Source organism: Myxocyprinus asiaticus, chromosome 29, assembly GCF_019703515.2.
Source record: "Myxocyprinus asiaticus isolate MX2 ecotype Aquarium Trade chromosome 29, UBuf_Myxa_2, whole genome shotgun sequence".
Classification (NCBI taxonomy): domain Eukaryota; kingdom Metazoa; phylum Chordata; class Actinopteri; order Cypriniformes; family Catostomidae; genus Myxocyprinus; species Myxocyprinus asiaticus.
This window is the reverse complement of record NC_059372.1, coordinates 43,264,009-43,281,740: the sequence shown is the minus strand read 5'-3', so window position 1 is coordinate 43,281,740 and position 17,732 is coordinate 43,264,009. Positions and strand designations below refer to the sequence as shown.

Genomic DNA, 17,732 nt, shown 5'->3' with positions numbered 1-17,732 from the left:
TTAGAAAATAAAATAATAAATGTAGTGCTCTTTATGCTTAAAACAAATGATAAAATCTACCAGTGAAACACGACAAAAATATATAATTGAAAATGCACTCTATAAATAATTATTTGGCAACACTTTACAATAAGATTGTGTTCGTTGCCATTAGTTAACGTGAGCTAACAATGAACAACACTTATTAATCTTGGTGAAGGTTAATTTAAACATACTAATATTTTTTTTAATTAAACGTTGTATGTGTTAACATTAGTTATTGCAATACATGAACTAACACAAACTAAGAATGAACAATTGTATTTTTTATAATTTATATACAGTATATTTAAAAATTTACATTAACAAAGATTAATAAATGCTTTAAATTATATATTGTTATTTCCTAGTTTATGATACCTAATGCATTTACTAATGTTAACAAATACAACCTAACTGTAATATAAGGATGTAATTGTAAGGATGTTTAGATATATTAACTTGAAAACAATAGGAAAGATTATATATATATATATATATATATATATATATATATATATATATATATATATATATATATATATATACTGTATATATACAGGTGCATCTCAATAAATTAGAATGTCGTGGAAAAGTTCATTTATTTCAGTAATTCAACTCAAATTGTGAAACTCGTGTATTCAATAAATTCAATGCACACAGACTGAAGTAGTTTAAGTCTTTGGTTCTTTTAATTGTGATGATTTTGGCTCACATTTAACAAAAACCCACCAATTCACTATCTCAAAAAATTAGAATACATCATAAGACCAATAAAAAAAACATTTTTAGTGAATTGTTGGCCTTCTGGAAAGTATGTTCATTTACTGTATATGTACTCAATACTTGGTAGGGGCTCCTTTTTGCTTTAATTACTGCCTCAATTCGGCGTGGCATGGAGGTGATCAGTTTGTGGCACTGCTGAAGTGGTATGGAAGCCCAGGTTTCTTTGACAGTGGCCTTCAGCTCATCTGCATTTTTTGGTCTCTTGTTTCTCATCTTCCTCTTGACAATACCCCATAGATTTTCTATGGGGTTCAGGTCTGGTGAGTTTGCTGGCCAGTCAAGCACACCAACACAATGGTCATTTAACCAACTTTTGGTGCTTTTGGCAGTGTGGGCAAGTGCCAAATCCTGCTGGAAAATGAAATCAGCATCTTTAAAAAGCTGGTCAGCAGAAGGAAGCATGAAGTGCTCCAAAATTTCTTGGTAAACGGGTGCAGTGACTTTAGTTTTCAAAAAACACAATGGACCAACACCAGCAGATGACATTGCACCCTAAATCATCACAGACTGTGGAAACTTAACACTGGACTTCAAGCAACTTGGGCTATGAGCTTCTCCACCCTTCCTCCAGACTCTAGGACCTTGGTTTCCAAATGAAATACAAAACTTGCTCTCATCTGAAAAGAGGACTTTGGACCACTGGGCAACAGTCCAGTTCTTCTTCTCCTTAGCCCAGGTAAGACGCCTCTGATGTTGTCTGTGGTTCAGGAGTGGCTTAACAAGAGGAATACGACAACTGTAGCCAAATTCCTTGACATGTCTGTGTGTGGTGGCTCTTGATGCCTTGACCCCAGCCTCAGTCCATTCCTTGTGAAGTTCACCCAAATTCTTGAATCGATTTTGCTTGACAATCATAAGGCTGCGGTTCTCTCAGTTGGTTGTGCATCTTTTTCTTCCACACTTTTTCCTTCCACTCAACTTTCTGTTAACATGCTTGGATACAGCACTCTGTGAACAGCCAGCTTCTTTGGCAATGAATGTTTGTGGCTTACCCTCCTTGTGAAGGGTGTCAATGATTGTCTTCTGGACAACTGTCAGATCAGCAGTCTTCCCCATGATTGTGTAGCCTAGTGAACCAAACTGAGAGACCATTTTGAAGGCTCAGGAAATCTTTGCAGGTGTTTTGAGTTGATTAGCTGATTGGCATGTCACCATATTCTAATTTTTTGAGATAGTGAATTGGTGGGTTTTTGTTAAATGTGAGCCAAAATCATCATAATTAAAAGAACCAAAGACGTAAACTACTTCAGTCTGTGTGCATTTAATTTATTTAATACACGAGTTTCACAATTTGAGTTGAATTACTGAAATAAATGAACTTTTCCACGACATTCTAATTTATTGAGATGCACCTGTATATATATATATATATATATATATAGATTTATCTGCTATAGATTATATAGATTTATTTGCTTTTTTCCATTTAAAAAAAAAGATCTAAATCAATGCCTTACATCAGTCTTAGTGTATGGAGTCAACTTTCTACCCATTAACATTTATAAACCTCACTAGTTAGTTGACATTTACCTGACATGTCTCATAGAAAGTGAATTACAGTAAATTAATTGCATGGAGCATCCTGGGGGTTACTGGTTTAGGACACTAACTGTAAGCTTTGTGTCAAAGGTGTAAAAAAGCAGGCCATATATTTAAACATCACCCCAGTATAACAATGTATAAATACCTATTATAAACCTATGTTTCCAGCTAATTTGAATTCTAAGTGTTTTGACCACATTGTTGTTATTTAATCGTTTTAACATACAGTTCTAAACCATTTGGTTATGTAATTTTGTACATTTGTAATTGACACTTTTAAAAAGATAGCTCTCAAACCACATTGTGCAACAAGAGCCAGTCTGTGAACGAATCCCCTATTTAACTAAATCGATTAACAAAATAAGATTCTTCTTCGTGTTGGAGTAGAATGGAGCATGTGAAATGATCATTCGCACTAGATTCTGAACTATACCCAAGACCTACCATGAGAAATTAAACCGGTCTCATGACAAGTCATAATAATAGTCTACATGGTGAAATTGTACGAGTTGGCTTATATAAAAATGTATGACTTTTACTTCCTTAGAGATTAAATAAATCCTTAACCAAACTCTAAACCGAATTTAAAAGGAAAATAAGCTTTGTGTACCACGGAAGAAAGAAAACGTTGTTTGGAATGAGACGAGGGAAGCATATTGCAGGTTACTGACATACATATCATTAATTTTATTGCATAAATAAATATGGAATGAGTAACCAAATTTGTTCACTGATGTTTCCTTTCTAAGTTTTGGATAGGAGGCTAGCTAAAAATTATTTAATGTCTGTTTGTATCGATTTGAAATTCTGTTTGTTGTTTGGTTGGTAATACAAGTTTTACCTTTTCGTATGAGCCTGGTTGTATGAAATCGTATGATTTCGCCATCTCGTACAAATTATTACCAGTTATCATGAGACTGTTGGATCCCATTAAATTTTACAGTCTAATCCATAATATATTACTTGCATTTGAGGCTTGATTTAAATAAATTAATAAATAGATAAAGGCTTGTAATGCATAGGCAGTGGTGAGCACTTGACTGATTACTGATGTCCCTCTGGAAGAGAAGTCATTGGCTGTGAGGTTCATGAGTTCATAATTTTTATACAATGACAGTTCATAGTGACCACAGCTGTCAAGCTCCAAATAGGGAAAAAACACCATTAAAATATTGTAAAAGCAGTACATAGCTTTTATAGCTTTTCTGCATTATAGTCTTCTGAAGTCATGCTATAGATTTCTGTCATGACATCTCTTGGAATAAGTTTAAGGATATGAAAAGTTGATATGCTTGGTCTTGGCAGACTAAATCTTCTTACGCTGATGCTACTGCAGAGCAAGTACAAAGACTTGCTACTGCTAGACTAGAACATACACAGATAGACTGTGTTGAGCATGTAAGACATGCTGCTGCTGCACAATTAGACTAACATACAATCCCCCTGAAACAGACCTAGACAAGTGGTGCTGGGGAGGAGGAGGGTTTCTGGTAAAAATATCTAAACATCCTTAAAACAAAAAACAAAACAAAAAAAGAAAAATACTTGCAAAGCCAAAATGACATTAGTGGCAAGTGTTGTTTTCAGAGAAATCTTATAAAATGTAGTGAACTTTATGTTTAAAAAAAAAAAAAAAGATTTGCCAATGGGTTAAGAAAATGAAATTGTTTTCCCTTTTAATCAAGTTTTTTTTTTTTTTTTTTTAACTCCATTCGCAAATCTTTTTTCTTGTTAAGAATAAACGTTGCTTAAGTTTTTAGATTTCTCTGAAAATAAGACAAAATATCTCATGTAATTTTGCATCTCAAGTAAATGCATCTTGTTTTAAAAATGTTTTGATATTTGTATTTGGAAAACAATAAGAAAATCAATAAGATGTTTTGCAGTGTATCAGCATGGAGTGTGTGAGCAGATTGGTTTACAGATTACATGTTCAAAGGACCTTGTGCATATAGAGATTCATGACTGAATTTAAAATTATTTGTGTGAAGAACAGATTGAATTTCATCACACCAAGCTATTGGATGGCTTCAGATGGCTTTAATGGTTTTTTACGGTGTCCGTCCCCCCCAAACAGATGACCAAACAGATGACCAAACAGATGAGGCTTTGAAGTTTAATGCTCTATCGAGTTTTCAATCAATAAAACTTACCTCACTACCCTAAACCTTAAACCTAAACCTAACCACTAGTGTCATAAAAAGCAAATGTGAGATCAAAAAACACAATTGCTGAAGCAACCACATTCTTTTCTGGAGGGTTTATGAACTGATAATCTGCCATTTTACTGGTGATTTGTGTGAAAGTGAATAAAAGTAATTGTTTTTGTAGTGCCTCTAGTGTTCATTTCACCAGGAAACTGCCAGGATACGTATAACGAGCCACAAAAAAATTGTTTTGCAAAAATGTACATAAAGTAACGTGATTTTATGAGACCAGGTTGTAATGAGTAGTGAAATATCCTCTTGCCACCGGCATTTTTGTTAGTACGAGACTTTAAGGCATATTCCTGTTTTATATCTTCCAAAGTATGACATTGGATCTATTCCCTCAACAAAACCATTTTCCTTTATGATTGTGGTCAAACCGAAACAATCTTGCTTCTTTTAAGTGGTCTTCATCCCTCTCTCACTATCTACAGGAAGTCGCTATGCATGTCATTGGAGAGCTGACTGACCACCACCTCGCTGTGTGTTGAGCCAGTGAGGATGCGAGCTGTCCTCTGGGGTGTGATGTCAAGGTAATGTCCCATCCTGCCCTTTGGACAGTGTCTGCAGGACTGGTGGCTCTCATGCAGCCCGTTAGATGACCATGTGAAGTTACAGTCCTCCTTTGTTTTCAGTTTCGGTAGATTTGTGGCTTCTTTTGGTTGACTCTTTGTCTGGCACATGCATGGACACAGTGTCCTCCTGAACTTTGTGGCGTCCCTGCACAGGGACTTGCGGAAGCTGGGCTTAAACACGAGGCAGACTACTGGGTTGTAGAGGGTGGATGACTTGGCGAACATGGCTGCCAGAGCAAACGCTATTGGAGGAACCAAGTCTGGCTCACCGAAGGCCGCCCACATGGACACCACAGCATATGGGCTCCATGCCATCAGAAATCCTATACATACTGCAACCGATAGCTGTGTGCAGAGGAAAACAAACACCCACAGAGACAAAAATATCAACAAACATCCTATAATACAGATAACCATCTGCTTTACCACATTTCTTTCCTCTTTCATATAGTAAAGCATCTATGATGTGAAGCTTGTTTATTTGTCTGACAGATGTAGTATTGATGTATTCTAAAATACATAAAAGATGCAATTCATAAAGGCAAGGACACGAATAAAATTCTTCTATGAATAACATGTTTTCAATTTCTAGTATAAAAAACAATTTGATTTTTTTTTTTTTTAAATGTCTAGTTGTATAGAAGTATATTCATATCTAAAGTATTTAAAGCATAAAAGCATGTTGAATTGCTCTAATCGAAAATATAAATGCATTGAATTATCAGTGCTTGCATTTAAATGCATTGAATTTACAGTGCTTGCATTTTTGGAGGCTGAATTTTCACAAAGCTGTATTTGTAAGCATTGAATATTTAATTTAGAAGCATTTCACAACTAATTTCATTATTAAAAATTCAGTAATAAATATTCACCTTCCAAAGTTACTTTCCAAAATATTCAGTTCATTTGAAAATACAATCTAGATTTTTCAACAGGTAAAATTCAGCCCATTATATTTTGTTTAACAAAATTAGCTTCCTCAAATTCAGTGGTTCAAATTAGGTTGAAAATTCAACCTTCTACATCCGGGAGCTGCAGGAAAAGCAGCAGAATACCGATACACAATCTCAATCTGGTGCTATTCGTTCTCACCAGTAGGTGGTGCAGTGCAGTCGGGTGTTGACTAGTGATGGAAGATCGAATCATTTTACTGACTTGGATCTTTGAGTCTTGTTCAGCATTTCGTTCATTTGAGCAGAATTAAATTAAAATGTTACATTTTCAATAGCCAAATAACCCCCCCCCCCCCAAACATGTCTACTTACGCAAACTTTGATTATAGTCCCAATAAGGAAAAAATTATAATGCAGCCAAGGACAAATTATGAGAAACAGAAAGATTAGTTCACCTCTGAAATCTAGCGCTACCGTATACGGCTGTCACGTGACAAAAGAACGAACGACTCGGACCAAAAGAGTTGAAAGGTGAATGTGGTTTTCACGTAACAAACGAACGGAGGTTGCGCAGTGCGCATGTGTGGCCAACACAAAATTAACTAATCACTCTCTGAGGGGAGCTTGCTAGTTTTAATGCTATTTGTGTCATAAACCGGTGAGATTCGATACACCCTGATTCTTAACTGTTCTAGGAAGACAATATGTCAAATTCAAAATCCTCAGGCTCTGGAGACATTAAAAGACACTTACATGCTCAAGCTGATTCCCTGCAGTGGCAGGCCGGAAGCCCCGGACTCAATTTATATGGTGAACTGAAAGAAATCCAGTGTGAATTGATGAACGTGTCGGCAATGCTGACGAAGGTTGTTGCAGACTTGGAGGATTTGGCTGTAATACGTCGATCGATTACTTCCATGGAGACGAAGTTCTCTGAGTTGGTTACAAGATTGTCGGATGTCAAAAGACGGATCGATTAACTGGAGTCATTGGAGAGGGAATTAGCTGCTAATCCACTAGCAACCAAGACAGACTTGCAACGCGTATGGGAAAAACTGGAGGATTTGGAGAATCATAATCAGAGATCGGTTGAGGGAGACAGGCCCCGATCAATTCTGGCCAAATTTCTGAGATCATACGATAAAGATCTCGTGTTACATGAGGCGAGGAGCAAAGGAAAGCCTTCTTGTAAGAACCACAGCATTTTCTTGTTCCCAGACTTTGTGAATTCGACAAGAGAGAAACAGGGAATGCAAGAATCTCTTACATCAACGGAAGATCGCTTTTGAACTGATGATTCCAGCCAAACTAGATACTAAGGATGGATGTAGAGAATTTACATGCCCACAGCAAGCACTGTCCTTCATAAAAACATTGGAGTTAGCCATTTGGTGATTTTCATGTTGCCGCCTAGTGGACCAACTCATTGAACATACACTTGACTGTCCGAGGAAGCTGAGCGCATTTTTCGTTTATTTTTGTGCTGGTTCTGCCTAGCGGCTGGAGTTTCTTTTCTGTAATATCATTTCTTCGGGACAGCTTGTGGATGAATCTGCTCATTTTGGGTGCTTATGCCTCCTGTTGGCTTGAGTTGGTTTTGTTGAATATTTCTTGCAGGACATTTGAGTGAGTTTGACTGCCTGAAGAACTGAACAGCCCGTTTTTTTGTTTTTGTTTTTCGCTAGCGGCTGGAGCTTGTTTTGTGGAGGAACAACTTTGAGACAATTAAGTGGATGAATCTACATGTTTTTTTATTTATTTATTTTTTTATTCCGCTTATGGGCTGGAGTTTGTTTTTTAGATTATCTTCTGTATAGAAACTTGAGCAATCTTATGGCAAAGTTGTCGCAGGGGCTCTCGTAGGCGTACATGAACTGTTTGAGTTTAGAGGGATGGATGCCAGTTGGCGCTGTCGTGCACAGGGGTTAATTCACATGTTTTTATTTTTTCTGTTTGTTTTGTTCTGGGGAGAGTTCTGGGGTTGATTGTTGCACTACTGTTGGAATGTGGTCTTTATAATTTTAGTTTTGACACACAATATTATTTTTTTTTAATATGTCAAAATGTCAAATGTTAATATGAGTGGATTGTCTCTCTCCATGTGGAATGTGAATGGGTTGGGGCACCCCACAAAAAGAAGGAAGGTTATTTCTCTTCTTAAACGTAAGAAATGTGATATAGTGTTTCTTCAAGAAATGCATTTTCCCTGCAGGAAGCTGAAAAATTTGGGAAGATATGGGGTGGACATGTTTTCTTTAGTGCTGGCTCAAGTAAGAGCAGGGGAGTCATTACATTGCTAAGTAAATATCTATTATAATTATTTTTATTATATATATATATATATATATATATATATATATATATATATATATATATATATATATATATATATATATATATTTTTTCCTTTTTTTTTATCTGTGGGAGTACTCGGACTTTGGCCACAGGGATGTTTGTTGGGGGTCGGGGTGGGGTTGGGGATTGGGAGGGGGTAAGAGAAACAATGGGGTTTAATGATTGACTCTGTATATGTATGTTTTGCTTTGTTATGTGTCATGTTGAGAAGCAACCAATAAAAATTTTATTCCGAATCACTTTCTGAGACTACTCATTCTTCTGAGTCACATAAAAGATTTGTTCAAAATGAATGAATCGTTCATGAACGACCCATCACTAGTGTTGACTGCTAAAGACCAAAGCTACAGATAGAGAGAATAGCTGTGTACGTTTTGATAGTTTGTTTTTCAAAATTGTTTGTGGGTAGAAAATAGATAAATATTTGATTTGCACATGTGGGTGGGCATGAAACACACCTTTCCACTGATTGGTCAACTCGTGTCATCATCAGTTCCTCAATGCCATGCAACAGTGTAGGGCTTTACTGGTTGTTTAGATCAGTGTTACTATCAGAAATAATTAATAATTATTTCTTTAATTATTAATTAATAATTAAATTAATTAATTGAATCTAACTCATTAAAACCTCATATGGGACTCCAGTAAATGTAGTGCGCTACGTTTAGGAGCGGGTTTGGTTATTAGCAATAATTAATAATTATTAAAGACAATTATTAATTATTAAAATCAATAGAACATTGATGAGAATCAATGTTAGTTTTTTTAATCCTTTAAATCAACAATTATCAAAGATAATCGTTAATTGTTAACATCGATGAAACATTAATTAAAATTAACACTAGCTTATTGATCATTCAAATTCAACAATCATCAAAGATAATTATCAGTTATCAAAAATCAATAGAATAGTAATAAGGATTAACATTGACGGGGCACCACCCTGGAATCGGGGACTAATAACCAGACAGTATAACAGTCTCAATATTAGATTGTTTTCTTAGGAAAATCGACATCCGAAGAATATTGATTTTCGGGAAAAAACAATGAATGAAGGCTTGAATCCGAGCACTGACATCCCGTCTGCATGACACAGGTGTATGCAAAACAAACCAAAACACTTCTCTTTGTAATATAACAAAGTTTATTTATGCAGTAATATCAATTAATAATTAATACAATGCAGTCAACAAACTTCCGACTTACAACTACAAACTAAACAGTGATATGATTAGATATGGAAATCAAAATAATCCTATAACACATGAGGGTGTGTGTGTGTGTGTGTGTGTGTGTGTGTGTGTGTGTGTGTGTGTGTGTAAGGAGGGACGCGCACAAAATGGCGGACATGACTCTTGTGGAGAGTATGTCACGCGAGACTTTCGGCCAGGGAATATGACCGCAAATGTGGGCGGAGAGAAACCAGTCAATGGTAGCTCAGGAACAAAGCTGAACTTTATCACGAAGCTATCTACTAGCCAAAAATGTGTGCCAGAATGTTTGTGAGGGGTCGCGCGTGTGTTTGTGTGTGGTTAGTATGAGAGAGAGAGAGAGAGAAAGAAAAAATTAAGTGACGGCCCCAAAGCCGATTTCGCGATCGAGAGAAAGCAGCTGTTAGTTTAGCATTCAGAGACGCGGTGGACGGCTCGTAAACATTCCCACGTTCTTTGATTCTTTAATGGATAAACTCAGTTTGCCGGTCTCACCCGCGAATGCGGAAATGCACAACAGCCCAATGTGGTTGGACCACAATACAGCAAATCAAATTCGTGATAAGTAATACCCTGAGTATTAATAATGAGCGGACATGGCAGTCTGTAAACTGTACAAGCTAAAACCTTGAAACACAAGAATAACACACTGTAATATTCTATCTCTGCCCAGACGTAAACCTCTTACTTGAATCGCATGAGGATGCAGAATGTGTGTTCATCCGTCCTTTAACTCAGACTCGGTTCCTCGAGGCTTGGGTGATGACAGGAGGCCGTTTCCTCGCTCTGTCGGTGGGCGGTACGGCTGCTGATTCTCGGCGGGCTGGCGGAGAAATCAGAAACATCAACTTGATTGAAGATGGAAGAGAAATCTTTAATCTCTTCACTTCTGCGGGCAAACGGATGAAGATGCGGATTGCTCGGCGGTCTCCTTCGGATCCGTTTGAGTGTTCAGTTGAACACAGAGTAATCTCAACTCATCCAGCGAGATGGAGATTGTATGGCCACAGTTTCAAGTCGGACGTTACTTCCTTGTGCCACGAGACTGCACCTGAGAGCAGCGATGAGCTGCATCTTTACACAGCGAGCAAAGTTGCTGGAAGCAAATCCCAGAAGCATTTCAGAGGTATTTCTACTCCTGATGATGTCATGGTTGAGGGACATTCTGTTGTGTGCCTCATCCAATAGGAGTTGAGAGTTCGATGCTTTAGTGAGCAAGGCTTCATAGGATTTGTAGTCTATTTTGGACTCACTTTGTTTGATTTTGGCGCGATTTTTATCAGTATAATTTATGACCTGGTATGTTGTGGCCTGTGCTAGGTTTTACAACTGTGTTAGGCCTGCCTTTGTCTTCTATCTGAATACATGAGGCACAACAACAGAATAATTATCTACCGCTGCTCAACTTTTAATGCAACTACACATTATCTCTCTCTTATCAAACAATGGGACTAAGGAATGCTTGTGACACAAACCGTACTAGTCAGGGAAGAGTCTATAGAGAGGGCTTCGTGCCAACATTCTTCTGCATAGGCATGGGTTCTGCAACCTACGTGTGCCAGAAAAATATTAGTTGTCTGTTTTAGAAATAGCCTATTGATGTCCCTCGCATCTGTACTCAAAATTACTTGGCCTACTTCTTAGACACACAGTCTGTTTTATTTAGCTGTCAGCTATAAAAATCTCTATCAAAAGGTGTGGCTAAGCTGCGCACAGTGCGATCCACTGCGTGGAGCGGATGCATTTACTTTGTAGTGAAGCACAGGCCAGTGTGGAATGCATTGGCTTTTAAAAATGTTTATAAAAAGATTGCTGATACATTGTCCAGGTTCTCACATAACTCAGATGTTTGAAGCGCTGATTGTTGGTAGGCATTATAATGTAGTAGGGTGACCAGTCCCTAAATTGGAATTTTTATGTCTCATTTCATTTATTTGTCCATAGCTGGGTTTCCCGAGGCACCATAAAACATTAGTATCACTAAAGTAGTACTTAATCTCTATGGCATGTTTCCCAAAAAGCATCACTATAGTTACAAAAAACTTTGTAAATCATAAGTGCAACTTAAATGTGTCTTTCTCACATTTTTCACAGTTTATCAAAGAATAAGGAACAGTTAATGACTTGCATTGATATATTTGGATCATTGGAAAGCCAGAAACAAGGCTTTGGGTGTGCCAAGGGAATGTGCAAGAACCGAAGCACAATAAAGTAACATTTTTTTATAAATTTTACAATTGCCTTTCACAAAAGTAATCATTTTTTAGCGCTAAATTTCTTTTCTATTTAGCCTCGTGTTACATTATAATGAATTTATTAGCCTGAACAAATTAATGTCACTTTTATCAATGGAGTTGGTAGGCTTGTTAATATATCCAAATATTAGGCTTAATATTCAGTAATAAAATTTGATTCAATTATTTTAGAACGTTAACTAATTATTTACCTAAATATTATTACAAATGCACAGGTAAATGAAGGGACAATGTGCACTAACTGACAAAGTACTACACCATGTTTTACATTTACTGATTCAAAAACTTCATTTAGGAAAAGCAATAAATGTGTGATGCATTTTATGAAATAGAAAAATGACAATACCGTGTGCATTCAGTTTCCAGCAAAAGAAACAAACTTCTGGCAACATTAGAGACCCTTATTATGATTCACATTGCGTGCGTTCACATGCATTTCTATCAGTAATCTCTATAAAGTTGAGCATCAATCTGAAATCCCGTTTTACCAAAATCATCATTATTTCTTTATTTAAATGCAGTGATCGTCATTAACTTTTGGCGTCTCAACAAGGTTACTTATAATTTCCAAGCTTGTCAGTATTTCCGCATTATTGTCATGTTGAGAAGACAAACTCCTGGACATATTGACCAAGGTTTCAGTATTTGACCGGACAGCTTCTGTAACAAAGCATTCAAGTTCTACTTTATAACGAGCAATGTAAGTGATGGACTGGTTTGGGAAACAGGCGTTACTCTATCGTAAAATAATGAGCGACGTTAGTTAAGATGATCGTAAAAGCTTAAGTTGCAACGTTATCGGGAAACCCAGCCATTGACATTTTTCTGCTCTCTCTGAATTTATTTTATCTATTCATCTATTTTATGCATTATTATTATTATTATTACTATTATTAGCCTATTCTTATTATTATTATTAATAACATCAATTATTATTAAACAGATTAGCCTCGTGACTCAGTGCCATCAACAACTTTGGGGGCGTGTTGAAGCGTGTTTCACCCAAGACGCCATACAATCACCCCACCCCCCTCCCCCCGGTCAACAACTTTGGGGGCGTGTTGAAGCGGGTTGAGCCCTGGGTGCCATACCAGCTAGAACTGCTACTGAGTACACTGAACTCTAACCAGATGATTTATTCATATTTAGACAGGTCTATGAGTAGTTCAGTACTGATGTCCGTCATTTTATTATCCTGTTCTGTGTGCATTTGTTCAGTTTCCAGACAAAAAAACTTTAGGCAACGTGAAAGCCCCTTATGATTCACATCGCGTACATTCATGTTACCTGGCTTACGATGCTTTTGGGAAACAAGGCTCATTGCGCAGTGCTCTCACATCTGCAATTAAAAACTTGAGATGTCTTCAGCAGCTTTCTTGCATTAAACGTCTTTCTGGTGTATGTGTAAAAGAGCTATTATAATTTAATTTTCCCTTAAGTTATTACTCCACCCCCTGCGTAACGTCATTAATGACAGTTCTATGTTGTTGAACCAATGTGGTTCTAATGATGGATGTGCCACATAGTTACTGCGGTTTCGGGAAACAGTCGTGACTAGCTAGTTAATTTCTCTAACAATGCATCTTACTATGGTGGTTAAGCAGGGAGCTATGTCGTTGCTCGGGAAACACACCCATATTAGTAGTTGAAAGATAATGTAATTAATATAATAACATTATAATAAATATAATATATAATGAATGTTAATAAAAATACTTATTAAAATGGTTGTATTTATTGTTGTAGTGTACTACAAAGAAGCAAATAGGAAAATGCATATTCTTTGGTGAGTTGGAGTTTCAGAAATGGCTAGAATTTATCTGAACATGAATATTAATAGTAATATGAGTATGTTATTATTATTTCAAAATGTGGTATGGATATGGGATTGATTATTGTGCACTCTCTATGTTTTAGTTTCTGTTCTTGTAAAACACTAAACAATTAATTTTATTTTGGTCAATGCTAAGGGTTAGTCTCAGTCTCAGAAATCTCTTGCATGAAATCTGCAAGAGATGTTAGAAAATCCATTCTATTGGCTGACAGATCTTATGAGGTGCACAGGCTTTTATCACTTCATCAGATAACAAAGCATTGTTTAAAAGTTACCAGGCTACAACAATGAGCACCTCTGTGGAAGAACTAGAGTCAAAAACGACTTGACTTTTGATTAGATTTGCCAAAGCTTCAAAATAAATAAATAAATAAATAATCAGTTAAGAGTATATTGTTAAAAAAAAATCCTGTTGTTTTTACAAAAAAAAAAAAAAAAAAAAAAAAAACTGCCAGCTGTGGTTGCTAGAATAATTATGTAAAAAATACTGTAAAAATGTAAACATCTTTACAGAACAACCTGTACATTTCACAGTTTAAAACTGTTGTAATTTACATGACCATGCTGGCACTGTAAAAAAAAAAATAAAAAATAAAAAAAAAAAAAAAATATATATATATATATATATATATATATATATATATATATATATATATATATATATATATATATGATATATTATCATAAATTTGATATTAACCTTCAGAAACTGTAAAAATCTGCTTTTTACTTTATAAGGTATTATTAATCGGCGTAAAAATTACAGAAGAGCACATGATGACATGAAGTTCACCAATAGTGGCTCTTCCAGGAGCAATGACCAATAAACATTTAGAGACAGTACTCAATGTCACTCAAACACTAAACACCATCAGGGTAACACATGTGAAATTAAAATAATGCAGTAAAAATTAACTAAACTACATCAGATATAACACAGAACACCCCAATGTACATAACTGATATTAAAAATAAGAAGAAATATAACTATTCCCACAAAATATAATGAAATGTCATGGGTAATGCAGGGAATTCTGGGAACGCCCAATTGCTGTTTTTTACCGTAATTTTAATGATAATTTACTGTAAAAAGTACATGTACTCTCTTGTTAAACATAATGTACATTTTTACCATTAACTGTACATGAAAATCGTACTTTTTACATCTAAAATTTTTTATTTGTATAACATTTTTATTGTAAAAACTACTGTATTGTCTTTTAAAATATATTTTTTTTAAAATTCAGTATATACTCATTAATCAATTAACGTTTTTTTCCTGTAGCATTTTTACAGTTTTACCGTTAAAATTACAGACATTTTTTACAGTGTACAGCTTTAGACAGATTGTTAAAGTGATTATCACTACCACTAATTACCACTAATTGGTGGTAAGTATTGTACTTTTTTCTTTATAATAGAAGACGAATTGCAGGAATTGCAGGAGTTAGTAGCTCAATTGAAAGCAGGCAATGCAAAATTGTGGCAAGAGCAGGCGCAGGTTGGTTTGCCTGGTCCTAGTGGTGATCCTTCAAGCATACCTGAGCCATCAGTAATACCATCCCAACTTGTTGCATCGACTGAACGATTTGTTTTTATACCGAGGGACTGAAGGTGTCCAAAGTTTAATGGTAGGTCCGGTATAGGGATCAATGAGTGGGTTGAAGAAGTACAGGCTTGCATGTGGGCCCGACATCTGTCTGTGGCAGACCAATCTTTCTTTTTGTTTGATCACTTAGAGGGGGCGGCACGAGAAGAGATCAAGTACCGGCCTGTTAGGGAACGGGAAGATCCTACTAAGATTATCTCCACTCTAAAAGAATTATACGGGTGTTCTCAGTCGTACGTCTCGTTGCAGGAGGCTTTCTTTTCCAAGAGGCAACAGGAGGGTGAGACACTGTTGGAGTTTTCCCTCGCGCTCATGGGCCTTCTGGAAAAGGTTAAGCAGCAGCCTCCGAACGTGCTGTTGAATGCTGAAATACTGTTGTGTGATCAATTTGTTGAACATGTTCTTGACAGCACTCTTCGTCGTGAGTTGAAGCAGCTGGTTCGCTGCCAACCCACTGCTATGCTGCTAGACGTTCGTAGTGATGCCATTAGGTGGGAATGTGAAGGCATGCCTGGAGGGGTGAGAAGCCGCAGTCATTCTGTTCCATTGGCGCATGGTTTTCAATACGGTGTACACAGCGGTGCACGCCCAGGGGTAGATTATTTTCCTCAGCCATCTGAGATGAGTGAGATTAGGGAAATGTTAAAATTGCAGCAAGAACAATTAACTCGACTCACCCAAAGTGTAGCTCGATTACGTGACCCGCCTTGTCGTGGCCAGCCTGTTCATAGTGGTTTGGTTATATGTAGAATTATATATATATGTATATTATAACTTGCCTATTTTGCAAGGGAGTGCGACGGGGAGCGTGTTCCCCCTCGCTCTCCCTTGTTAAACCAAACGAACACCAGGGCCCCGGAAAATAGACAGCCTCATTCAGGTCTGACATCGGAAAACTAGTTCCCGCCGAGCTGTTGAGCCATATCTCGGTTGGGGAAAATCCAGGCTCTGATATGATGGGCAGTTTTGGCTCGGTGTCAAATTTAATGTGTTCTTGCCCCCATTTGGTTGTTATTATAGGCGGCATATCTGTGGCCTGTTTGATTGACACTTGTTCAATGGTTTCCACCATTACGGAAAGTTGTTTCCATGAACATTTTGAGCCATGGGGCCAGGACCGTCTTAGGACATGTCAGTGGTTGCAGCTTAGGGCTGCCAATGGGTTTTCCATTCCTTATATAGCTTACATGGAATTAGATGTAGAGCTTTGCGGAAAGTTGTTTCCAAGATGTGGCATGCTGGTGGTCAGAGATCCTCCTGGTGGTATCTGTGCTCAAGCCCCTGGTGTGTTGGGGATGAATTTACTGGGCCGGTGCTACCAGGAGCTCTTTGGACAACATGGGCCCTCTCTTTTTGATTCTCCACCCGTATCCTGTGCGCCTAGGTCAGTTTTCCAAGCCTTGCAACACTGTCATCGGGCGAACATCCAGTCCCCTTCTGATTGTACAGGTAGGATGAAGGTGCGTGGTCCTCGGGCGAGTCGTATCCCAGGTGGTGTGATCAAATTGGTAGCAGCAACATGTTCGGAACATTATTTGAGTGGTGTTGCACTTTTTGAGCCTCCGGAGTTTGGACTCCTAGTAGGGCTGTTGATTTCTCCAGCTCTGGTCCAAGTGATTAGGGGTACGATCTATGTGCCAGTTGTGAATGTAGGGACTACTGATGCTCTGCTGTTCCCTCACCGAGTGATAGGCACGTTAACCAGTGTATATGTGGTTAGTTCGCCCCCAGGGGTTACTGAGGTTAGGCCATGGTCAGGGATTGCTTGTTTGATGGCTTTAACTGCGCTAGAACAGACTGATGCTGTGGATTTGTCCCTTCTGTCGGAGGAAGAGTGGAGTAAGGTCAGGGCCCTCCTCCAGAAGTATCAGTCTGTTTTTTCCACCTTTGAGGGGGATTTGAGGTGCACAGATCTCATCTTCCATGACATCCCTCTCCTTGATTACACACCCATCCGACAGTGGTATCGGCACATACCACCATCCGAATACGAAGTGGTTAGGGCACATATAAACCAGTTATTGGATGCACAGGTAATCTAGGAGAGTTGTAGTCCGTACGCCTCTCCAATTGTGCTCATTAAGAAGAAAGACGGTAGTCTATGCATGTGCGTGGACTACCGTCAATTGAACTCCAAAACTAGGAAAGATGTGTTTCCCTTACCTTGTATTCAGGAGTCTCTGGATATGTTGATGGGCGCCTGCTGGTTTTCCACTATGGACTTGGCCAGCTGGTATAATCAGGTTCCGGTCACTGATGGGGATAAGCACAAGACCGCTTTTTGCACCATATTCGGTTTATTCGAGTGGAATCGAATGTTGTTTGGGCTCTGCAATGCCCCCAGTACATTCCAGCGACTAATGGAATGTTTGTTCGGAGACCAGCAGTGTCAATCGTTACTTCTGTATTTGGATGATATTATTGTGTTCTCTTCTTCTATCGAACAG

General features: G+C 37.6%; 1 protein-coding gene across 1 annotated transcript in view; it reads right to left on the bottom strand.

Moving 5' to 3' along the window:
• Positions 1–4,094: 4,094 nt before the first annotated feature.
• Positions 4,095–17,732, bottom strand: part of LOC127419791 (opsin-5-like) — a 116,164-nt gene continuing 102,526 nt past the window's right edge. The window contains exon 8 of the mRNA XM_051661523.1: positions 4,095–5,473. Coding sequence (XP_051517483.1) covers positions 4,982–5,473 — 492 coding nt within the window. The 3' untranslated portion in view covers positions 4,095–4,981. The remainder of the gene's footprint in view (positions 5,474–17,732) is intronic.